Genomic DNA, 25,856 nt, shown 5'->3' on the forward strand with positions numbered 1-25,856 from the left:
ATCTATTTCCCATGGAGTGATGGGACCGGATGCCATGATCTTCATTTTCTGAATGTTGAGCTTTAAGCCAACTTTTTTACTCTCTTCTTTCACTTTCATCAAGAGGCTTTTTAGTTCCTCTTCACTTATATTACTAAATTAGTAATATAATATTAGCAATATATATATTAGTACTATTGCCATAATAAGCATAGGGAGACTTGCATCAACCTGGCGCTCTGTGACAACCTAGAGGGCTGAGATGGGAGAAAGGCTCAAGAGGCAGGGGATATATATATATACATATATATATATAATTATGACTGATTCATGTTGATGTACAGAAGAAACCACAACACTGAAAAGCAATTATCCTCCAATTTAAAAAAGGAAAATGGGAAAAAAAGAATAAGCCGAAATCAAGAAAACAAAATAGTACAAAATAGCATTTACAATAATTTAATATATTATAGACAGCCTTGTAAATAAGTAGGGGAAAAATGATTATTTGATAAAGATGCTAAAAAAAAAAAACCCCTGCGAACATGGAATAAAAATTAGGTGCTAACTCCACACCACACTCTACTTTGGGAGTCATGTACCAACTGCTATATTTAAAATGGATAACCAACAAAGACCTATTGTATAGCACATGGAACTCTGCTCAATGTTATAAGCCAGCCTGGATGAGAGGAGTGCTTGGGGGAGAATGGAAACATGTATGTGTATGGGTGAGTCCCTCTGCTGTTCACCTGAAACTACCACAACTTTGTTAATTGGCTATACCCCAATACAAAATGTTTTTGGTGTGTTAAAGAAGGAAAAAAAAAAAACAACAGGTAGGAAAGGCTGAGACACATTCCTACAATAACCCCAAATGCTACACAGCACCATATAATTGGAAAGGAGCCCCTAACTCCCACCGTTCACAGATGCAAATTTGAATTAAACCCCTCTGCATGAATTCAGCGCCTCGTTGGTTTGCTCCAGAAGTACCTGGGCCTCAGGCAGGGCACCTGGGTGTTAACTCACTACCTGCCCCAACCAAATGACCCATAGAATCCTGTTGTTGTTCAGTCGCTCAGTGCTGTCTGACTCTGCAACCCCGTGGACTACAGCAAGCCAGGCTTCCCTGTGTTTCACTATCTCCCAGTGTTAGCTCAAACTCATGTCCACTGAGTCGGTGATGCCATCCAACCATCTCATCCTCTGACACCCCCTTCTCCTTTTGCCTTCAATCTTTCCCATCATTAGGGTCTTTTCCAGTAAGTCGGCTCTTTGCATCAGGAAGGCAAATAACATTTACTACCCTAAAACACTGAATGCTCATACAACCTGTTAAACATCAGGTTAGCCGGTTCTCTCCTGACCTCTAGTGTTCCTGATTCATTACTGCAAAATACTTTGATTAATTTTAAGCTATGAGAATGAAAATGTTACATGGAATTTTAGAAGAAAATTTGAAAAGCACAAGCTAAATAATTACCAAATTTCTGTTTCTAAGGAGTGAAAAATCTTTCTCTTATTGGCTTAGAAGATACTCACAACCTAAAAGCTGAGAGTTACATTTTATTTGGCAGGAATTTTTAGGACTTCAAGCCCAGGAGGCAGCATCTCAAGTAACTCTGAGAGAACCAAGGTCAAGGAGGCGGAGAGCCAGGTTATATGGAAGTTTTGCAACAAAGGGCAGGTAGTCTGAATGTCAGAAGATGATTGTTAATTAAAGAAAACCAGATATCTCTGAAAGAAGGAATTTAGTGCTTTTCTGTGTATGGGAAGACGCAAGAATCTCAGTTCACTGAAATCATTCCTCTGATATGCATCTCAGCTATCTGGGGCCAGTGTCCTGTGTTTTCACATCCTGACTTTCCTCAGGGCTCACCGAGGAAGTGGCAGCAGTCTGATGGCTGCTCAGTTCAGTTCAGTCGCTCAGTCATGTCCAACTCTCTGTGGCCACATGGACTGCAGCACGCCAGGCCTCCCTGGCCATCACTGACTCCCAGAGTTTACTCAAACTCATGTCTATTGAGTCGGTGATGCCATCCAGCCATCTCATCCTCTGTCATCCCCTTCTCCTCCCACCTTCAATCTTTCCCAGCATCAGGGTCTTTTCCAAGGAGTCAGTTCTTCACATCAGGTGGCCAAAGGATTGGAGTTTCAGCTTCAACATCATTCCTTCCAATGAATATTCAGGACTGATCTCCTTTAGGATGGACTGGTTGGATCTCCTTGCAGTCCAAGGGACTCTCAAGAGTCTTCTCCAACACCACAGTTCAAAAGCATCAATTCCTTGGCGCTCAGCTTTCTTTATATTCCAACTCTCACATCCATACATGACCACTGGAAAAACCATAGCTTTGACTGATGGCTGCTAGAGGGCGGGTATTCTTTATTTCCTCCCTGAGCTCCCTCAGGACTCACTGGCTCACCAGCAGTGGTGGCTGCAATTGCTGATGACCGTGACATCCTTTGTTTACTGACATGGCAGCAAATATTCCATTTCTCACTTGGGAACTGATTAGAAGTGCAGATCCTCAAGCTCAACCCTGGAACTACTGAGTCAGAATCTTAACTGAATCACTTTAACAAGACCCCTAAGTGACTCCAGTGCACACAAGTTTGAAAAGCCCTGCTGGACACCAGGAACTGTGAAAGTGTTCATCTCTCAGTCATGTCCAACTCTTTGCGACCCCATGGACTAGATAGCCTACCAGGCTCCTCTGTCCATAGCATGTTCCAGGCTAGAATACTGGAGTGGGTTGCCATAGAGTGGAAGCAAATGAGTTTCAACTGACAAACCACCTCTAGGAATAAGAGAAGCTGACTTGTTATGAGTCCAAGCCCACTCTGCTCACTGCATGAGAAGCCAGTAACTCCCCAACAAGCGGTTGAGACAAGGAAGGGACTTTATTGGGAGCCAGCTGACCCAGAAGATAGCAGGCTAGTGCCTCAAAATAACCATCTTGTCTGGGCCTGGACGGAGAAGTCAATGGCACCCCACTCCAGTACTCCTGCCTGGAAAATCCCATGGACAGAGGAGCCTGGAAGGCTGCAGTTCATGGGGTCGCTGAGGGTTGGACACAACTGAGTGACTTCACTTTCACTTTTCACTTTCATGCATTGGAGAAGGAAATGGCAACCCACTCCAATGTTCTTGCCTGGAGAATCCCAGGGACAGGGGAGCCTGGTAGGCTGCCGTCTGTGGGGTCGCATAGAGTCGAACACGACTGAAGTGACTTAGCAGCAGCAGCAGCGGCAGCTGGGCCTGGATGCCAGGTTCTTTTATGGATCAGAGATGGTGGGAGGTGAGGAAACAAAGTAAAAAGACTGTTCAATCCTTGCAAATATCCCCTAGAATGGCAAGCCTCAGACTGGGGGGATGTGTTAGTTTCACTTCCTCACAGTGCTTCACAGGTGGGTGGAGCAGGTTATCTCTCTGAGGCAGGACATTCTGTATGTTTATAAAAATTGACAACCACTCCAGTATTCTTGCCTGGAGAATCTCATGGACAGAGGAGCCTGGCGGGCTACAGTCCATGGAGTCACAAGGATTCCAACATGACTGAGTGACTAAGACTTTCTTTCATAACAAAAGCGGCAAGATGAGGGTTAAAGTCACAGAAGCAGATCCAGCATGAATTCAAAATTAACCTTTCCTGGTTACAGCCTTGAACAGGCTCAAGGCAAGAGTCCTGGGACACTGAGGGCTGCCTTCTTCGACCACGGTGAGAAGTACGGCATCCACACTTTTGCTCAGAAACAAACCTTCTAAGGCCTCTTACTTAACCCTCTCAGCCACAGCTGGCCCCTGGGCCCGTGGTGAGCCAGGTGGTATCGCCCTCAGGTGAGTGAAGCCCCTGCTCAGACCTGGCTCCTCAGTGGTCCCCAGACCAAGCAGTACCTTCCTCCAAGCTGTCTAAGCCCCTTTCCAGTAAGTACCTTCCTCCAAGCTAAGTCCCTTTCCAGTGCCTGAGACCCATCGGGGGCAGAAGTGCTTTCTGGGTGAAGCATCCCATACCCGGAGCTGGTCAAATGTGGGCCCTGGTCCCAGGATGCACACACCTCAGTGTTTCATAAGGGGAGGAGTCAGCCAGGGCAGGGCCATGCCTGCAGGCCACTCTGAGCCTTTTGGGAACTCTACGGTCCCTACCTCCCACTTTTCCCCTTCAAGGTGCCTCCCTACACCTCCCTGTTCCCAGCTCAACCACAGGCCCCCTGCTCTGGGAGTCGTGATGACGGAATGGCGTCAGGAGGGCTGCCTGGCAAGTACAGTAGCTTTTTCTCTCAGAGGATTTTAAGAAATTTGCAAGCAGAATGGTGATGTCAAAATGCTTTTTTTTTTTTTTTTTTTGCAGCACCACACAGCATATGATATCTTAAGTTTACCTACCTGGGTTTGAAACCAGGCCCCCTGCACTGGACACACAGAACCTTAACCCATGGACCACCAGGGGTGTTCCTTGACCTGCTGATTCCCAGTGACTCTTATGATGGGCACAGGGCAAGTTCAGAGACCCGGTTGCTGGAGACTCGCCAGCCCCTGGGCTGGAACCGCCACGTGCGCCGTGCACTGGCTCTTCCTTCTCCAGCTACAGCGTCACCTACCGTTTACAGAACCCAAAAGTGGCAGGGTGGCAACACCCATCTGCCGGCCTCCATGCCTCCGGCTGCTGGCACCCCTTCCCCAGGTTCCCTGGGTGTCAGTTCTCCAGCAGTGGCCACCCGTCTCCTCCCAGGGCTTCCTGACTGATGTTCATGAACATCAGGAGGCCCTTCTCAGCCACGTCCTCCGCTGGCTCCACTAACGAAGCAATGTCAGGCTGCCCCAGGTCAGTCTCCAGCCACGCTGACATGGAACACACAGCTTTCCTGAAAATAACTTCTCTCCTCATTTGCCCTTAGGCCTCTTGCTGAGCACCCTGGTGGTGGTATGGGGAAGGCAGGAGGGCTGTCAACTTTGTAAGAGATTCTGCTCTTGGAATAAAGTTGCTTGCAGCATAAAGATAACACTGTTGGGGGAAATGGAAAATGTAACGAGTCAAGAAAAAAATCAGCAGTCCACCTCTTCCTGCATTTGTGGCCACCATCACCATGAGAACTATGGCAAGCAATAATAAGCCAGTGTTCATGGGCAGGAAGATGGCTAGTACAGCACCATGAGTTACAGTGCCATCTGGATTCAGTGTTACTAGGGAACTTTGGAAATGAGTAGATCTATAATTCAACAGATGGGCTGGAAGAGCCCAGGGAGGGTGAATAATAACAATGTCGCTGCTACTGCTGCTAAGTCACTCAGTCGTGTTAGACTCTTTGTGACTGTAGCCTGGCCAGGCTTCTTGGTCCACGGGATTCTCCAGCAAGATTACTGTGTCACTATCTTTTCCAACTGATAAAAAGATGTAAAGTTAGTCAGAAATGGCACATTTGAGAAAACAACACTCAATCTTCATGCTCATGGACAAAAACTAAATCTCCCATACTTCTGTTAAGGTCTTCTCAACTGATTAAATGGATTAACCTCTAATTTCTACGTTCTGTGTGGCCTTACTGCCCAAAGCTTATGGTTTGATCCAGTATCTTCAGATTATTGCTCCCATCTTTCTGCACATCAAATCATTCCTCATCTTCCCCAGCATCTTGCCCAATCACCCAGCTTCCCATGCTCCCCTCTCCAGCAGTATCTCCAGAACAAGGAGAGCAGATACTTACCTGCTGCCAGAAACAGCTCAAAAAAAAAAAAAAAATTTCTCTAACTGCTTGGTTGCCCTCGAGGTATTTCTAAACTTCAAGTGTTTTTGAGGGTATATGGGATGGTAAGGGTTGAAGAAGGAAGCACAGACTAAGAAATAGATAAAAATATACCCGAGCAAATATATGACAGCATTTGAATCATTTTCCATGGAAAAAAAGATACATTCACGAATAGTCACAAACATTTTTTGAGGAACTACTATGGTGAACACTAGGAGATAAAAGTTCAAAACACAGACTTTGCCTCAATTATGGATTTGAAATAGCAGAAACAGAAATATATGTCTGTGCTATACATACACACACACACACACACACAGGATTACTCAGCCATAAAAAAGAGCAGAATCTTGCCATTTGTGACAACACAGATGGACCTGGAGGGTTATTACACTAAGTGAGATAAGTTAGACAAAGAAAGACAAATGCTGTATGATTTCAGTTATATTTGGGATTAAAAAAATAAAGCAAATGAATAAACATGCCTAAACAGGATCAGTTACAGAGGATGAACAGGTGGTCACCAGAGGGGAGAAAGACCGAGGGCTGAGCAAAGTAGGCGAAAAAGATTAAGAGACAAAGACTTCCAGTTACAAAATAAGTAAGCCAGGGGGATGTAATGTACACACAGAAAATATAGCCAATAATATTGTAACAACATTCTATGGAGATGATAACTAGACTGTGGCAAACATTTTGTAACATATAAAAATATTCAAATCAATATGTTGCACACCTAAAGCTCATATAATGTTATTTGTTAACTACACCTCTGCCAGGGGCCAACGTGAGGAATCCCACCCGTGACAAGGTCATGCGGAAGGAAGCCTGACAAAACACAAGGACGTGATCAGACTTCAGGGGTTCCCCCTGGAATTTCCTGAGCATCCACCCCCCCCCCCAAAAAAATAAGAATCTGCCTGCTTTTCCACTCTTCTGATATTCTCTGGAAAAAGTCAAATCAGGGCTTTAGTCTTATGCATTTGAAAGGGATGTTTCAGTTAAACCCCTGATAGCTCTCTAGCTTGCCTAACAGGTTCCCCGGACCTCTTACAGCTTGTGAATTGCTTACAGCCCCCCAACCCAACCGCAAGAGGCACAAAGCTTAAAAGCATCTTAAAGATACAGAGCCTTTTCTAAAGAGCTAAAAATCATATTGGTGACAGGATTTCACTGTTGACTCAATGATTACTGCCAGGCCTCCATATTCTTTATCTTTTAGGCACCTGGGAGGATGTTAATCAATGTAAATGGGACATGGAAAAAGATTTATAATAGTTTTGATGCTAGCAACGCTAGACTTTTGAGTTAATTACTTTTCTTTTGTTGTAAATCACTGTACTCCTTTTACTTGTTATAAATTGCTGTATCTTTGCTATGTAAGAATGTAACTTTATTTAGTGCTTTCTGAGAGTGGCACCAGACTTTGGGAAGATCAACACAAATAAGTCTTCTGGTTGACAAACCCTTATCAGAAAAAAGGCTGTAAAATGTTAATTGGCCCCTTTGGCCAGATGATGTAAATCACCTAAGACTTGTATGCAGAGAGAAAAGCCTGGTTTTGATAAGAGTCTGGGCTGCTAATGCTGCATAACTTTGTGTTACCCATTGATCTCTCTATGTATAATCAAAAAGTATAAAAGGCCTTCTGAACAATAGAGGATGGGCCAGTCGCTGGACTGGTTTCCCCCGTGTCTCCTCTCTAATTTCTGGCTGAATTCCCATCTGGGGCATGGAGGCTCACCATGTCTACTTACTTGTCCCGGCTTTCAAGATCCACGTGAGGGGGAGCCCAAGGCAGGGCACCCCCTGATATTCAAGAGGACGCCAGTGGCCTAACGTAGATGGTGCAAGCTCCTTGTCTGGAACTTTATTGACTTCCCACGTAAACTAAGTTATTCAGCCTTCTTTCTCCACTTAATTTTCCTACTACACTATTTTTCCCTAATCTTATACTCTTATATTAATAAATAAATAAGTTTCTTCTCGCCTACGCTGTCCACGGTTCGAATCACCCTGGATCCACTGGGGCTGGACTCTGGCACACCTCAATAAAAATTGATTAAAAAATAAAAACAGTCTTCAGCAAGGATGAGGTAGGTAGACGGCTTAGGGATTGGTATTGCCAGAATCAGAAAAAATAAAACATATGTATTTTCAATAAATTTATTTCCTAATCTTTAAATAATACAAAGATTTTCCATGAAACACACTATGATTATTTATCTGTCTCACTGATTATCAAATGTGATACACAAAAATACTGAATGAAGAATCAGAGCCAATAACATCACAGAAACGGCATCTCTGTGACCTATTACCGCCATGAGTAGCACGTTTTTCATTATTTTAACAGTTTACTCAGGGAGTTAGTCAGAATTCTTCTTAACACAGCGAAGCCTTTCAATCAAATATATAACTTTGCTGGAACGAAGAAACATTTCCAGTGTAAGTTGGACGGTACTGATAAATTAGTGCTTTGTTCTCTTCAACATCAGACTGAAAATGGTGATTGCTTTTCCGAGCTGCAAGACAAAGAAAGGATTAATTTTTAAGAAGATGTGGTACAACTTTCAAAAGGCTACTCTATGATGTTCCTTCCTCTAATCAGCATTATTTAGTGGGACAAGGCCAGCAAAAAGGAAAAAATGTCTTATAAAATTTCCCCCAAAGCAGTACCTGACTTGGAGGGGCATTCTTCTGACAGCAGCCACACCTGCTCTGCACCAGACCCCACATGGTGGGGTTACATTCAAACACCTACTAGGCACCTACTAAGTACCTACTTTGCACAAGGCTTGACACCTCTCCTGGAGATGGAAATATTCACCAGGCAATGTCCTAACTCTCAAGCAATCTAGTCTGATTCCCATACAGAAGTGGATACTGTTAACATTTTTGTTAATACTGGTAGCACAGAGTCTTAGCCACTGGACCACCAGGGAAGCCCCAATCTTTTATTTGCTTATTCTTTACTTAGGCTACTTACAACCTTAATTGGAAATAATCTTCTAAAATGAAGAGCCTTTGAGTTGATTTATCACTCTGGTCTTATAGACCAGAAAAGGAGGAAAATCTGCCTACGAGACATCAAGGAAGACGCTCCAACTCCTCCATCAGCAATCAAAGTGGAAACTGTACCTAAACTATTCCCTGAAAGCTGCACATAAAGAGTAACCTATTATTGTCATGTGCTATGTTGGTATTAACAACAAATTCTAGAGGATCCCATTGCTGTGTACTTTGTATACTAAGTGACCTGCCCACTGCAATGTACATTGCAACGTACAGGGATTTCTCTGGTGGCTGAGACGGTAAAGCATCCACCTGCAATGCAGGAGACCCAGGTTCAATCCCTGGGTTGGGAAGATCCCCTGGAGAAAGGAGTGGCAACCCACTACAGTATTCTTGCCTGGAGAATTCCATGGACAGAGAAGCCTGGCATGCTACAGTCCATGGGATCACAAAGAGTCAGACAGGACTAAGTGACCGACTAACACTTTCACTTGATTGAACATGATACATTCTGTATATAAATCATACATCGTTTACTCCATGCATGAGTACAAACTACGAATATTACATCATTACATAGAACATTTTTTATAGACTAACCTCCTGAAGATGGTTCAAGAGTAAAGAGGAGGGAGACACTGTATAGCCGAGGCAGGTGTGGTGATGGTGGGGAGAAGAGAGGCGGGAATTTGAAATGGAAGGAGGCAGGAAGAAGTCGGTGAAGCTGAAGTTCAAATGTGAGGGGGTGAAGGCTCAGACTTTACCTTAAAGTCAAAATAAAGTAATAAGGGCTTTTCTGGCATTTTTTAGAAAGAGGGCATTGGAAGATGAAGACGGTGGAGTCACGCCTGTGACAGTGCTGGAGAAAACCATGTCCTGCCCGCCACTGTCCTCATTCACTTCTACACACGTGACCTAAAAGTGTTTCTTAGGACTAATATTGCCCATGGGAGAACTTTTGGATTTTTTTTTAATTTGGGGTTTTGTCAAGAAATAACCCATTCAACTGAGCATAATCCTAAACTATGGTGAACTTAGGATGCAGTATATACCTGCCAGTGTGGACAGAGGGGTGATAAACCTCAGGGAAAGCTTGGATGGATGGAGAAGGCCAAGTCTTCCCATGCCCACACCTCGCCCAAGGGATGCCCCATCCTTGGCAAGCTGCATCTGTAGCTCTGTCTCACACCCACATCACTCAAATAAACCTCAAGCATCTAGAACCAAATTCTCAATTACCCACAAACATAACACTGTGTGATTACATCTGTGTTTCCAACATGAAAAAGCAGGCAAAGTGTATTAACTCTCCAATGTGCCAATACCTATAGACAGGGAGATTTAAATCCACAGACTGATGAGTATAGATTCAATTCATGTAACTGTCTTGGAAAAATAAGATCTAATTCTCAGATAATGTCATAATTAAAATATTATTCCAAAGAAGAGTAATGATGATGGCTGTTGTTTAGCCGCTCAGTCGCGTCCAACTCTTTGTGACCCTGTGGACTGCCTCCCGCCAGGCTCCTCTGTCCATGGGATTCTCCAGGCAAGAATGCTGAAGTGGGTTGCCTGTTCCTTCTCCAGGGGATCTTCCCCACCTAGGGATAGAACCCACATTTCCTGCACTGCCAGACAGATTCTTTATCACTGAGCCACCAGGGAAACCCAACAGTAATGGGAAAAAAATCTTAAAAAAAGGAATCAAGACAGACAGAAAAAAGAAACAATCTTTATGCTGTTGTTTAAGAATTCAACCCACTTTAGAGAATACAATACTGTTAACTGAAATAATGGTCCTGATTTGATTTAAATGACTAATATCTCAATTTCAGGGCTCTTGAATTCATTTTCTTAAAAGTTAAACCTACAGAATATTTATAGACTACACAAAAGTTTAGATGAGGGCAATTTCCTTCAGAACCACATTAGAGTGATAAAATTATAACCTCTGCCTCAAATTACCTTCAGCCACAAAGAACTCTGCTAAATAAAATGCAGCCTTCACAGCATTCGGTGCATGGGAAATGCCTCGTAATTGCCCCCACTCATAAGGAGCTTTCTCCGGATGCCACTGGACACCATATATCGGATACTGGTTTCCTGCACAAAGAACAGACTGGTGAGTATTAAATGGTAACAATGGTCTAAGATGTTACAATTATGTTGTATATTCTCTGTAAAATGTTACTTTTATAGCCCACAATGTCAGACAAAGTAAAACTGTGCATATTATTATCAGAAACAAAGAATTTCAATTCATAGTCAATGTGAGGTTCATAATAACCATATTTCACTGACTTATAACCTTTTATGAGAGTCCCAGGTGACTAGTGGTAAAAGAACCCGCCTGTCAAAGCCAAGAGACATAAGAGACATTGGTTCAATTTCTGGGTCGGGAAGATCCCCTGGAGAAGGGCACGGTTACCTACCCATTCCAGTATTCTTGCCTGGAGAATCCCATGAATAGAGGAGCCTGATGGGCTACAGCCCATGGGGCCAAAAAGAGTCAGACACGACTGAAGTAACTTAGCACACATGCACAACTTTTTATAATCTGAAGTATGACTGACTGACTTTACTGGGTGATCAGAGTTGTTGTTGTTCGTCATTTAGCCGCTCAGTTGTGTCCAGCTCTTTGCGACCCTATGGACTGCAACACGCCAGGTTTCCCTGTCCTTCACCATCTCCCAGAGCTTGCTCAAACTCATGTCCATTGAGTTGGTGATGCCACCCAACTATCTCGTCCTCTGTCATCCCCTTCTCCTTCTGCCTTCAATCATGCCCAGCATCAGGGTCTTTTCCAGTAAGTCAGCTCTTTATATCAGGTGGCCAAAATACTGGAGCTTCAGCCTTAGCATTAGTTCCTCCAATGAATATTCAGGATTGACTGGTTTGATCTCCTTGCAGCCCAAGGGACTCTCAAGAGTTTTCTCCAACACCACAGTTTAAAAGCATTAATTCTTCAGCACTCGGCCTTTTTCATGGTCCAACTCTCACATCTATACATGACTACTGGAGAAACCATAGCCTTGACTATACGGACCTTTGCTGGCAAAGTGATGTCTCTGCTTTTTAATACACTGTCTAGGTTTCTCACAGCTTTTCTTCCAAGGAGTAAGCATGATCAGAATAGGGCAGAATAACTGAGCCTCTGAATACAGACTAGTTCAACAGTCAGGAGCACATCTGATCAGTGACAAGCTTCTTCTACAGTAGGTTTCTTTTCCCCCCACTTCACACCACATCTTCATCCCCTCCAATATAATGACTTACTCATGTGAGAATGAGCTATGCCAGCATCTCTGGTGTCTTTATAGGTTAGCTAGTTTGTCTCAGCATACACTGTGCCTCTCTCACCGTCTGTGGAATGGTTCATGACCTCACTGAATCAATCTTTAAATAGTTTTTTAAAGAAGTTTAAATTTGAAAGATTTTTGCTACTATAGTTCACTTATTCTTAGAATTATTAACTACTTTTATATATAAAAATGATATGATCCTTAGGATTTACTGCAAAAAATATTCTAGTAGGAGGAAAAAGTAGATATGAAATAAGTCATGTCCGACTCTTGTAACCCCATGGACTGTATGAAATAAGAATGGCCACATAAATGTGAAAGTTGTTGAAACTTACAGAAAAGTACCCAGGATGTCACTATATTACTCAGCTACTTCTAAGTGTGTTTTTAAAATTCTGTAACTTTTTAAAAATGTGAATATGTCTTCTCATATGTGAATATGAGAAATTTACATACTCATTTTTTTCTTCACACATATGCCTTTCCTCATTTTAACAATTTATTGACCAGAGATGTAGTAATACGTCTTTTGTTACCCAAACATTACTGACTGGAGTGTTTTAATATTCACTTACATAACAAATCACTGGCCACAGGATTAGTTTCTGCAAAAACCACCCCCCCCCAGTCAATAGTGTGTTAACTGAAAAAGAAATCCTCTATTACTCTCGCATTGAAATTAAAACCCTAACTACCATACGAAAATACTGGCAGGAATGACTGATCTGAAAGTAGAAGTATCCAGGAGAAAGAGCACTGTCCTCTTGCCTCCCATGAGACTCTGCTAGGAGAGGTCACATCACAGAAAGGAAACCTACTTTATCCTACCCTTGCTCAGGCAAGGTTCACAAGAGGAGAACCTAATACCAAGTAGCTGTGGTCACTACTCCATCCATCTCCCACTGCCCACCTCCCTACTTCCCTGTAACATACTCTCTTTCTCTGTCTGGGACCACACGTGGTGACACCAACAGGAGACCCATTGGCTAGATGACTAGAAAATCAACTGCTGCAGACAGATAACTGAAAGGCAGGTCTTCTAATATATTTCTTTGAGATAGGAAAAGTACTATTTAGGATAAGAAACACCCTAGCTACTACAAACCTAGGCAGCGTATTAAAAAGCAGAGACATTGCTTTGCTGACAAAGGTCCATCTAGTCAAGCTATGGTTTTCCCAGTAGTCATGTATGGATGTAAAAACTGGACCATAAAGAAGGCTGAATGCCGAAGAACTGATGCTTTTGAACTGTGGTGTTGGAGAAGACTCTTGAGAGTCCCTTGGACTGCGAGGAGATCAAACCAATCCTAAAGGAAATCAGTCCTGAATATTCACTGGAAGGACAGATGCTGAAGCTGAAGCTACAATACTTTGGCCACCTGATGAGAACAGCTGACTCACTGGAAAAGATCCTGATGCTGGGCAGGACTGAAGGCAGGAGGAGAAGGGGGCAACAGAGGATGAGATGGCATTACCAACTCAATGGTAAGCAAACTCCAGGAGATACTGAAGGACAGGGAAGCCTGGCATGCTGCAGTCCATGGGGTCACAAAGAGTCGGACACAGCTTCACAACTGAACAACAAGTGATAAACTGTAACAAGGATTTTCAGATAGATAGAAAAATAGATAGACAGATGAATGTTCAGACAGAGATACACACTGAAATTCAGAAACAAGCTGAGATTCACTCTTTTTTGTAAACTGCCATCACTGAAAGATCAGTGCAGGTTCCTGACAATGTAGGAACCAGGCCCTGTTCTCACTAATTTAGAACAAAAGAAAGAATGCTAAGTCGCTTCAGTCATGTCCGACTCTGTGGGACCCCATAGACGGCAGCCTATCAGGATCCACCATCCCTGGGATTCTCCAGGCAAGAACACTGGAGTGGGTTGCCATTTCCTTCTCCAATGCATGAAACTGAAAAGTGAGAGTGAAGTTGCTCAGTTGTGTCCGACTCTTAGCGACCCCATGGACTGCAGCCTACCAGGCTCCTTCGTCCATGGGATTTTCCAGGCAAGAGTACTGGAGTGGGGTGCCATTGCCTTCTCCAAAAAGTAAGAATAGGTAGGAAATATGTAAATAAGAGCATCTCTAGTGTTCCTATCTAGCAGGTATCAGGAAGTTTTCAGAAGATAAAATTTTCAAATGAGCCTGGTATGATAACACAGCCAGAAACACAACCAACACAGAAACCTGATGCCCTAATTTCCAAGCCAAATCTCTTTCATGTACATAATTAGTCATCCATTCAACATCTCCTGGAAACACAAAGAAGAATGAGACACAGTCTCAGCTCTCAATGAGCTCTTAGCTCTGAGCAGTTCTGCACACAGGATTCGTTGAGGGTCCAGCCTTTCGGGTCCTGCTCCGTAGGGGTACTCTCCAGAGAGGGCGCTCCTGAGCTTCACCTCAAGTTCTCCTGATTCAGTAACAATGCTGGTTTAAATGCTCCATTTAACTCCTGGAGTTTAGGACCTAAATACACTTACTGTCCTTTCATCAATGTATTTAGGGAGATTTTCTTCTGTATGCCAATCACATTTTTTGTTATTGTCTACAGCATGTCCTTAATCTGCAATGTTGCTAGAAACAGAAGTCATCTTCTCCACTTATCTTCATTGATCCTCCCCATAGTCTTCACCTCCCTTCTATTTTCATCACCTTGACCTAGAAGGTGACCCAGGTAAACTGCAACTGATTTGGAAGCTGAGCAAAACATGGGCCTCTTTTCTCCAATAATGCCCTAACTTCCAACTTCAGTCCCCAAAGTTTTATTCATGATTTTATTTTTAAGAGAGATTTTAAATGATTTTATTCATAAGAGAACTATAAAATCAAAATTCATAAATATAATAAAACAAAGTGTACATGTGCAGTGATACATACCTTCCATGGTTGAAATAAAGTCAATATTGCCATCTGTATTTGTAGTTAATATATTGAAAAACGCCTTTAACTTTTCATTCTTCGTAAAATTCTAAAGTGCAAAAATAAAACCAAAATGATTACTTCTGCAGTAAATCTAAATTTAGCATGGATTTCACTGCATAATAAATGAGATACCATCACGGAGAGGCTCCACTTGTGGAAATGTGCGGTCAGAGGTTCTACTGCTAATGACAGCAGCAAGTCAGCAGGAAAATTCTGGAACATTCTGCTCTGCAATGTACCTGAAAAAATTTAAGCCCAAAAGAAATCATTCAAACACAGGAAAAAAATAAAATCTGCTGAAGTCACAGCCAAAGAGAGGCCACTGTGAAGACACAATCAAGATGACTAAATGATTTGCAAACACATCATTTCCACAGGAGTATTCTAGTCAGGCACAAAATAAGTTCAACACACAGTTCCAAATATGTTTCATACTTATGTACCTTTCTTCTAGGATTGCAACATAAATAACAAATTCTTTGGACATGATAATGAGCAGGATTTTAACTTGAGTTCTCTGGACAGGGCTGAAAAATAGGTAAAATTGTCCACATGTGTATATATTTGTTTGCTCAGGAAAGGATCTAGAACTTTCAACACACTTTCAAAGTATCTGGGACTTAAATGGTTAAAAATACCAACGATGTGGAAAAGAACACAAACCAGGTCATGAACCACTAGACGGATCAAAAGAAGCAATTTGCTTCCCTGAAAACTCTGGAGTCTGACACAGACACACAGCAGCAAAAGGATAAGAAAATCCTAATGGTAATCAAGGCCCCAACGTCAGCTGTCCTCAAATGAGCCTGTCATTCAGGTAACGGTCCATGAGAATCCCAGCGCCCCAGATCATCAAAATCTGTGGATTCCTTATTTCAGTGGATTTCATTCCTGGTTTGTATAAATTGGGTTTCAAACACACACAACCAAAAGAAACTGACCCAAGACATATATTTCCCATATGACTTTTGCACTATTTGAATGTAAGAAAGAGCTTTGAAAAGTATAGAGCATTTTATAAGTTCTGGGAATAACTACTGCTTTCTATCCAAAATCCGTAAGAGAACAAGAAAGGTTGGTAGCATTCAATTCTGATGATTCTGAGATCAAGTAATCTACAAGAATCATCTTTTTTGTTTTTAGGTTTTTTTTTGGCTGTGCTGCAACTTCGCTGCTGCCTGAGGGCTTTCTCTGGATACACAGTGGGCGGGAGTGGGGGTTGGGGGGTGGAGGTGGGTGTTGCTACTTTCTAGCTGTTGTGCGCAGACTTTGCATTGTAGGTGGATTCTCTCTTTGTGGAGAACAGGCTCTAGAGCACAGGATTTCAGTGGCTGTGGAGGACAGGCTTAGCTGCTCCGTGACATGTGGGATCTTCCCAGACCAGGGATCAAACCTGTGTCTCCTGTACTGGCAGGTGGATTCTTCAACACTGGAGTGGCAGGGAACTCCCAAGAATCAGTATCTATTTACACAAACTGGCAAATAAAGAAATTTGTCTGGTCTTTGTCCTGGGTTCCCGAATGGGAGCCTTTAAAACCCTTGGCAATTTCAAGGAAATTCGCAAAGGATGGGCATGTCTTTGTAATGCTCATGAGGTGGCATAAGTTGACCCCAAGACAGCTTTGGGATGAGGCTGATGACCAGAGAGACTGACCACGTGATTACAGCTGGTCTGGCTTTATCTGAATCTGCAGCACAATGGATATGAAATGGACTTCAAGAGTAAATCTGACTTTGAGCCAGCCTGATCTCCAGGGATGGGACGGACGGGGACTAGAGACAGTTCAATAACATGGCCAGTGATGTAATCAATGATGCCTTCACAATGAACCTCCAATAAAAACTCTGAGCACCAAAGCTCCCTGGAGCCACTTGGCTGATGAAATATTGATGCGCCAGGAGGGTGACGTGCCCTGAGTCAACAGAAAGAGGGCAGGAGGTTCTGCATTCCCTCCAGACTTCAGCCCACGTGAATCCTTTACAGCAAAACTCTTACTGCAAACACAGCACTTTCTGAGCTCTGTCAGTCATTCCAGTGCATTATTAAACCTGTTTGTGAGTGTGTGCTAAGTTGCTTCAGTCGCGTCTGACTCTTTGAAATCCTATGGACTATAGCCTGCCAAGGTTCCTCTGTCCATGGGGATTCTCCAGGCAAAAATGCTGGAGTGGGTTGCCAGGACCTCCTCCAAGGGAATCTTTCTAACCCAGGGATTGAACCTGCGTCTTACATCTCCTGCATTGGCAGGTGGGTTCTTTACCACTAGAGCCACCTGGGAAGCTCTCCATACTCAGTGAAGAGTACAGAGACCAGCCCTACCCACGGAGACACGCTGCTGTATAATTCACTGCTGTCACCACTTACAGGCCGATGTTTCCTTATAACAACATTTTATTGGTATAATAATTAGATTATTTCGCTGCCTCCTCCATTCTGCTGCCCCATGTCCCTCCCCCATTGAGCATTTCACCAATAACAGTGTTTTCTCCCAGGAAACATGCGTATTTTGAACTCAGTTGAACATGGGCTGTCAGCCACCTCCTCCTTGAACCCGGGCCCGCTGCCCCCATCTCCAATACTGTTGCACTAGAGCCTAGGGCCCCAGGTGCCTCAGCAGTTGGCACAAGCGAGGACTGTCCACCCAGGAGGAGAGAGAGTGCCCACAGCCCCCCGCCCAGGCACCCTCTCTTGGCCTTAGTTACATCACAGCCCCTGTGCCCCAACCTCACCCAGCCCCAAGCCTGGCCCACTTTCAAAAAAAAAAGCTTCCCACTTGGGAAGCCACCTGGGAAGCTTCGTTAAATCCATGGGTATCCCTAAAGTCATGGCCAGTTGATCAGAAGTGTGAGTAGCCTTGGGGCGTGACTAGAGGCTGGTACCTGATGTAAGGGTAGTCTGGTCAGGGAGATGACCTTTACCTGGAGCCTGAGCTACCTCCAGGGTATACTAGAATGGAGTACACCCCAGTTGGGGTCAAAACGCAGTACACAGCCAAGGGGGAAATGCAGATTCAACCCCTGGGTCAGGAAGATACCCTGGAGGAGGGACTGGCAACCTACTCCAGTGTTCTTGCCTGGAAAATCCCATGGAAAGAGAAGCCTGGTGGGCTATGGTCCATAGGGTTGAAAAGAGTTAGACACGACTGAAGCTAACATTTATGAGAGTTATGTTTAAAGTGCTTAGGACAGTACCCAGAAAACACTGTCTTATTTAACCCTCACAAAAAACCTTAAATGTTTTTAGAAATCATTTGTAGAAGTTAAGACAGGTTAAATCATTTCCCAAGGCAAAAGTAACAAAGTTAGAACTCAAAACCAGGTCTTATTTTAGAGTTTTTCATTATACATGGTCCTGATATCACTAGAAGCAGTTAAGTTATAAACATGCAAAATCCCTTAAGCCATCTTTATAACTCAGTACACAGAGTTATACCTTCAGCCTGTGTAAATAAATTAAAAATTAACAAACACCTTTTGACTTGGATATTTGCAACTTACTAATCTTACCCAGTTACTACTTTTTTGAAGGAGCAAAAAGAAAATTCTTACCTCTAGAGAAGTTCAGCGGCAGTTTAATTCCAACAGTATCTGTAAGGGTTAATAAGCTCTCTCCACTGACCAGATAAATAAGCTCTTCAAATCCAAGGCAGGTGCCCCACACAGGAAAATAGTCTCCTTCACCAAAACTCTTTGCAGAGAAAAGAGAAAAACTAAGCTTATCCAAACTTTTCATAATAAAATTTATACATTCAGTTTGTCCTAACAAGATGGGCATTTGAGTCACACATGGGTTTCTAAGGAATTTCCAAGATCAATAGTAGTAGGCCAGCATTTTCTCTTCTATCAGCTGGTTATCACTTCATCTCTCTGTAGACCAAGCACCCACATAACAGTTAAGGTTTAATTTACCGAACTATCCAAACTCAGTTGTGCTGGGAAAGAGACAGACATCTGCCAGTCAACTACCAGACAACACATGTTATCATTTAGGGACTGTAAATATGGAAGATGATGCTAGATAAATGCCTATTTATACACTGTGTACAAATCCTATTGTTCTAAATGATTGTCCAGGTTTGAAACTACTCTGAATGGAGGTTTTCCTTTCCCTCCATTATCTCAGAATTTATAGTAACAGCCTTCAGCCAATCAGATTTAATCTGATGAAAGCCATAATTTGGAAGGAAGGAAACAGTCAGCAAGCAAAAGTACTGACTTTTCACAGAGTAAACTAAAGAAGTACAAACGTACTACGGCTCTGAGGGAATTAAAATGACTAGTGTGACTGGGAAAAAAGTATTCTGGTGACAGAATTTTCTGATTAACTAAAGATTAAACCCATATGTACTGATAGTTACAAAAATGGGTTTTGTAACTTCCTTAAAAACAGTGGTTTTCCTGCATAGACTGTAAAATATAACCTGTGCGTGTGTGCGCGCTCATTCTCTCAGTCATGTCCGAGACTGTTTGCAACCCCATAGAGTGTAGCCCACCAGGCTCTTCTGTCCATGGGATTTTCCAGGCAAGAATACTGGAGTGGGTTGCCATTTCCTACTCCAGTAACGCATTTTAAATACAGAAAATGTTAGGGAATTTTTTTCTGTTCCTCAGTAAGAAAAATATAGAACAATATTAATTCTAATATTTTCTACTTCAAGATATGATCTTCATACTTCGTATACAAATATAGGAAATTTTTACTTTTAGAAGTCAGAATTGCATATGTTATGTTGAAAGGTCTTATGGCATTCACTTAACAATAAACACAAAAGAAGACAGAATTGCTGTTTCCATATGTACCAAATTTGATCTCTGGACTAAATGTTAAATCCCCACTTGCTGGGACCACATCTTTTGTTTGTTGTGATCAGCAGAACAAAGGACACAGAGTGGAACCATGTAGATCTAACAGAAATCACTTCTGAAGGCGGCTTCTTCTGAGGGCTTGTAGACCCCAGTGGCTACACCTAAATGGAAGTTCAAGATTGCTAAGCTTTTTTCTTTGCTTTGAAATCTTCAAGTTGTCAAATAAACCTTTTGTGTCTTATGGGTTGGGCAGTTAGGTGACTCCTTTGTGTTTTTTCTAATTGAATAAACCAGGTTACACAAGTCTCTATTTGCGAAAGGTGAAGAGTTACTTTATAATATTCATATATATGCTTCCCAAATGCATTTTTAAATCATTCTTGTTATAATTTTGTTAAATTTCAATTTTGCTCATTAGTTTTTCCAAAAAATGTCCACTGAGCAGGTACTAAGTACACAGAACCATATGGTATGAAACGAGGAATGCCTCGAAGGGTATCAGAACCATGCAATCTGATGAGACATCAACAGCTAACTTCAAGATATTGAGTCTCTGAGATAAAAGCCCCTTAATCTCAGAGAGCTTCCCTGGTAGCTCAGTGGTAAAGAATGCAGGGGATGAGGGTTCAGTCCCTGGGTCGGGAAGATCCCCTGCAGAAGGAAATGGCAACCCACTCCAGTATTCTTGCCTGGGAAATCCCACAGACAGAGGAGCCTGGCGAGCTACAGTCCATGGGGTCACAAAGAGGTAGACATGACTTAGTGACTGATCAACAACAACAAAATACTCTAAAAGTTGAGCGAGAAGGATGCCATTCCAGCGGGGGCAGAGGGACATGTCCCCATAAGGTGCACAACCCTTAGCCCTGAAAGCTGGCTAAGGCACAAATGACAGACGAGGTAGAAAGAAAGAGACTAAGCAGATTTGAAAGTAGGACACAAGATATGTTCTAGAAAACACCAGTTTGACTGCAAGTACCTGCATAAACAAAGGCTGGAAAAGGTGGGCTGTGGACACACTCTTCACTCAAAGACTATCTTGACTCAAAGACTACAGAAGGCTACAGGTCATTGAGCCAAGCCAGTCAACATTTTCCAACAAGTATCTCACATGCTAAAAGCAGTTTCTTAGGGAATTATTTAAGGTTGGATAGATGGTAGGGCCAGCAAGATTAATTAGAAAATTGCTACTAACAGTTCCAGGGAGAAATCCCAAAAGTTTGTGGTATGATGCAAAGGCAGGCGCAATGTGAGGTTACAGAGAAGCCAAGAGGCTCCACAAGTCACTACATGTGGAGCCTTAGGGTCCACAGTAAGTGTCAAGCAAGGTCAAACAGGATTGGATGAGTTGAGGGCAGCTTGAGAGGGAAGATGAGAATTAACGACCTATGAACAACGCCCAGTACATAATAGAGACTGCTTACTCAGCCACCATGAGTGCCTGGTTCACGTTGATGAGCCCGAGTACAGAGGGCTGGTCAGCAGAACTGGAGGGTTCCCTGGAGTCCAGAATTAAATGACGCACCAGAAAATAGCTGAGAGCTGCCACAGGGTGGAGAAGAACCAGCACCTCAAATGTTAAAGGGGTAATGAGACTACAAAATGGTGAAGGAAGTACCACCACGTCCTTTAAAAAAGAATTATCCTTTTGGAAAATTACAAAAACTCACCTAGAATAATAAGAAATAACTGAGACTTACCTTTATGGACAAGTTGTAAAACGTTTTGGCCACACGAGCGTAACCTGACCTCATGAGGTTAACACTTCCACCAGGGAAAAGAACTCTGAAACATCAAATAGGGTGCATTTCAACATCTCCTCCCTCCCAGAAAACCAACAATCTTTTTATTTTAAAACAACCTTTCCTGATTACATAAGCAGCCAGAGCACTACAGAAAATGAGAAAAGTTAGGCAAAAAAATATAAAACACTTACAATCCCACCTATTTGTAAACTATTGCAGTTAACAATGCATTTGTGTATATTCTACCAAACTTCTTGGATAAACAAGTCTATGTTTGAAATAGAGTATGGATAAGTTAAAGTAAAAGAAACTAGGGGCAAGGGAAGAATATGCAGAGCTAGAAATCAAGTAGAAATAAAGTTCTAAGTATAGCTATTAATAAGTTTAAATTAAGATGATCAGAGATGCCAAAATGAACTGCAGGTTCATATCCACGAGTCAGTCTTGGCTCACACACACACAAAAAATTGTTTTAACCATAAAGAATGAACTAGTCATAAAAATACAATAGGCTAGAATTGAATATTCATGAAAATTTTCATTTATTATCATTTCCCTGAGTTCTCTTCAGAAATAAGAATGGCATCAGAAAATTTTGAAAAAGAACACAGTGACAATTCTTTATTTTTTTTTAAATTTATTTATTTTAACTGGAGGCTAATTACTTTACAATATTGTATTGGTTTTGCCATACATCAACATGAATCCGCCATGGGCGTACACGTGTTCCCCATCCTGAACCCCCCTCCCACCTCCCTCCCCATACCATCCCTCTGGGTCATCCCAGTGCACCAGCCCCAAGCATCCCGTATCCTGCATCGAACCTGGACTGGCGATTCATTTCTTATATGATATTATCCATGTTTATGACAATTCTAAAAAACTTCTCAGAAAAAAAAGAAGAGCGTCACAAACATCTGACTATTGGACTCTACCAATAGAAGAGATATATAGAAAAGTATTTTTATTTTTATTTCAACTTTTCAAGTTAAAGAGCTCTTAAAGTAACTAAGGACATTCTAAACAGATTACAAAGGTTGGACAAAATATATTAAAATTTTTCAAAAGTACTTAAATATGAATTTGAGAGGTAAGAAATATCACTTTTGAGACTGTTCATTCAGTAATAGGTATTAGCCTGGAGAGTCAGATATGGGCAATTCTTGCTGTTGGTAAGGTCACAGTCTGGGAGGAAATACCAAAACTATAAGGCAGAGCATCTGCCACAAAACCAAGCAGGAAAGTGGCTTAATGAAGACTCATTAGCAGTTCTCCCTTTTCACTGACTCAGTATTTAAAAAGCTGCCTCTGAACGAATTTGGCATGTTTAACCTCAGTTCATTCAAAAGTAAAACTTGACTGTCCCTCCTGATTGACAAATACCTTGAAAGCAAGGCTCCACCTTTTCATCTCTGCACCATGCCCCCAAAACAGTACAGGATTCACTGCATAACAGGGCTCAGTAAAAGTGGTTCTTAAAGTGGGAGGCGAGTCATGCTCACTTTATTTTTGAGGTGCTATCTCATGGTCTCTCCTGGACTTATCTTTGTCCATGCCAAAGTACACTGCAGGACAAAGTGTATCATTGGCCCCACTACAAAAATAAAATACTAGAAAGCCATTGAAATGTATGATGTGGAATGCTAATTAAGAGCATTCTGATATACAAAATAATGGCTGTAAAAGGCAGATCAGAAAATACTACCTACCGGGGGGAACTGTAAAGATGGCGGAAGAATAGGACGGGAAGACCACTTTCTCCCTCACAAATTCCTCAAAAGAACATTTCAACGCGGAGCAAACTCCACAAAACAACTTCTGTAGGCTGGCAGAGGACATCAGGCAACCAGAAAAGCAGACCATTGTCTTCAAAAACAGGTAGGAAAAAATATAAAAGATGAAAAAGGAGACAAAGGAGGTGGGGAGGGAGCTCCATCCCGGGAAGGGAAGCCCGTCCCGGGAAGGGAATTTTAAGAAGAGAGGTTTCCAAACACCAGGAAACACTCTCCCTGCCAAGTCTGTGGCGAGCCTTAGAAACACAGAGGGCAACATAACAGGAAGGAAAAATAAATAAATAATTAAAACCAAGAGATTACAAGCCCAACAGTAACTCCCCCAGCGGAAAAGCAGCACAGACGCCTGCATCCGCCATTGGGAAGTGGGGGCAGGGCAGGGACGCGCGGGAGGCGCGGGCTGCAGAGCTTTGTAAGAATCGGGCAGGAACGCCCCACGCGCAACCAGAACGATCTAACTTGGGCTAGCAAACCAGACTGTGGGATAGCTACCACGCAGAAAGCTCAAACATAAGACACCGCCAGGATCGAGCACAGAACAAAGGACGGAACGGAAAAAGCCGGCTGCAGACCATCCCCCACCGGGGACAGGCAGCCAGAGCCGTAAGGACTGGAAAGGGGCAATTGCAGACCCGGAGAGACTTTACTTACCTAACTGCAAGCAGGCTTCTTTGCTAAAACTTCTGGGGGTGCTGGACAGTCACAATCTGCCTCACGGGGGGGGCCAGCGGTCCACCCAGAAAGCTGAGCAGCAGCGGCAGAAAAGGTGACAAGCTGTGGCGATCGCGCTCGCCAAACTCCTGAGCTACTCGTACCTGGGAAGGGCACAAAGCGCAGTCCCAGCCGAATCTGTGCCTCTGAGGGCTGCCTGAGCGCCGAACCTGAGCAGCTTGGACTGGGGAAGCGCACGCAGCCTAGGGCCGGCCCCAGACGGTTCCCGGCTGAGCATCGTAGAGCCGGAGCGGTTTGTGTGCCGCGAGAAGGGACAGGTCAAGCGGGGCTGAGACACTGTGTGCACACGACAGTGCTATTTGTTTGCAGCATCCCCCCTCCCCACAGCGCGACTGAACTAGTGAGCCTAAAAAACCAGCAAACAGAAGAAGTTAAACAGAGGGAACCACCTTGGAAGTGATCCCACACGGCCCACATCAGAGAAGGGCCAGAAATATTTTTACTATTTTTAAAATCATTCCTATTTTTTTTTCTTTTTTTTCTAACTTTTTAAATTGTTAAGTCTTCTATTTCTCCTCTAATTTTTTATTTCTATAACCTACTATTACTATTTAAAAAAAAGAAGACTTTTTTTTTTTTAAGGCAAACACCATATATAGTCTTTGGATAGTTGTTGGTGGTTTGTTTTGGTTTTTTTAATAATTCTTGTTTTTTTCTTTCTTTCTTCGTTTTTCCTTCTGCTTCTTTTCTTTAATATTGTATTTTTGAAAATCCAACCTCTACTCTAGATTTTTAATCTTTGCTCTTAGGTTTTTGTTGTCAATTTTGTACATTTAAAACCCAAACTTCACTACCCAAGTTTACCTGAGAGCATGATTACTGGCTTGACCACTCTCTCCTCCTTTGGACTCTCCTTTTTCTCCACCAGGTGGCCTCTGTCTCTTTTCTCCCCCATCTCTTCTCTATCCAACTCTGTGAATCTCTGGGTGTTCCAGACGGTGGAGAACACCTAAGGAACTGGTTACTGGCAGGATTTGTCTCTCTCCTTCTCATTCCTCTCTCTTATCCTCCTGGCCACCTCTGTCTACTTCCTCCCTCTCCTCCTCCCCGTATAACTCCGTAAATACCTCTGAGCGGTCCAGACTACAGAGCGCACATAAGGAAGTGACTAGTGGCTAGCTTGCTCTCTCCTCTTTTGATCTCGCCGCATCTCATTCCAGTTACCTCTAACTACCCCCTCCCTCTTCTCTTCTCCTTGTAACTCAGTGAACCTCTGAGTGTCCCTCAATGTGGAGAAACTTTTCATCTTTAACCTAGATGTTTTATCATCGGTACTGTATAGATGGAGAAGTCTAGAGGCTACTGTAAAAATAAAACTGAAAACCAGAAGCAGGAGGCTTAAATCCAAAGCCTGATAACATTAGAGAACTCTTGAATTCAGGGAACATTAAGCAATAGGAGCTCATCAAATGCCTTCATACCTACACCGAAACCAAGCTCCACCCAAGGGCCAACAAGTTCCAAAACAAGACATACCACTCAAATTCTCCAGCAACACAGGAACACTCCCCTGAGCTTCAATATACAGGCAGCTCAAAATTATTCCAAAACCTTTGATGTCTCATAACCCATTACTGGTCACTCCACTGCACTCCAGAGAGAAGAAACCCAGCTCCACCCACCAGAACTCCAACACAAGCCTCCCTAACCAGGAGACCTTGACAAGCCACTGACAGAACCCCACCCACAGTGAGGAAGCTCCATAATAAACAGAACTCCACAAATTACCAGAATATAAAAAGGCCACCCCAAACGCAGCGATATAACCAAAATGAAGAGACAGAGGAATACTCAGCAGGTAAA

The 25,856-nt window shown here is 42.9% G+C and overlaps 1 protein-coding gene across 1 annotated transcript in view; it reads right to left on the reverse strand.

Annotated features, from left to right (window-relative positions):
* Positions 1-7,882: 7,882 nt before the first annotated feature.
* GGH (gamma-glutamyl hydrolase) overlaps positions 7,883-25,856 on the reverse strand; it is a 30,129-nt gene continuing 12,155 nt past the window's right edge. The window contains exons 4-9 of the mRNA XM_027972988.3: positions 21,484-21,568; positions 18,527-18,665; positions 15,113-15,219; positions 14,936-15,026; positions 10,711-10,848; positions 7,883-8,255 (exon numbers count right to left, since the gene is read on the reverse strand). Coding sequence (XP_027828789.1) covers positions 8,134-8,255; positions 10,711-10,848; positions 14,936-15,026; positions 15,113-15,219; positions 18,527-18,665; positions 21,484-21,568 — 682 coding nt within the window. The 3' untranslated portion in view covers positions 7,883-8,133. The remainder of the gene's footprint in view (positions 8,256-10,710; positions 10,849-14,935; positions 15,027-15,112; positions 15,220-18,526; positions 18,666-21,483; positions 21,569-25,856) is intronic.

Source organism: Ovis aries, chromosome 9 (genome assembly GCF_016772045.2).
Source record: "Ovis aries strain OAR_USU_Benz2616 breed Rambouillet chromosome 9, ARS-UI_Ramb_v3.0, whole genome shotgun sequence".
Classification (NCBI taxonomy): Eukaryota; Metazoa; Chordata; class Mammalia; order Artiodactyla; family Bovidae; genus Ovis; species Ovis aries.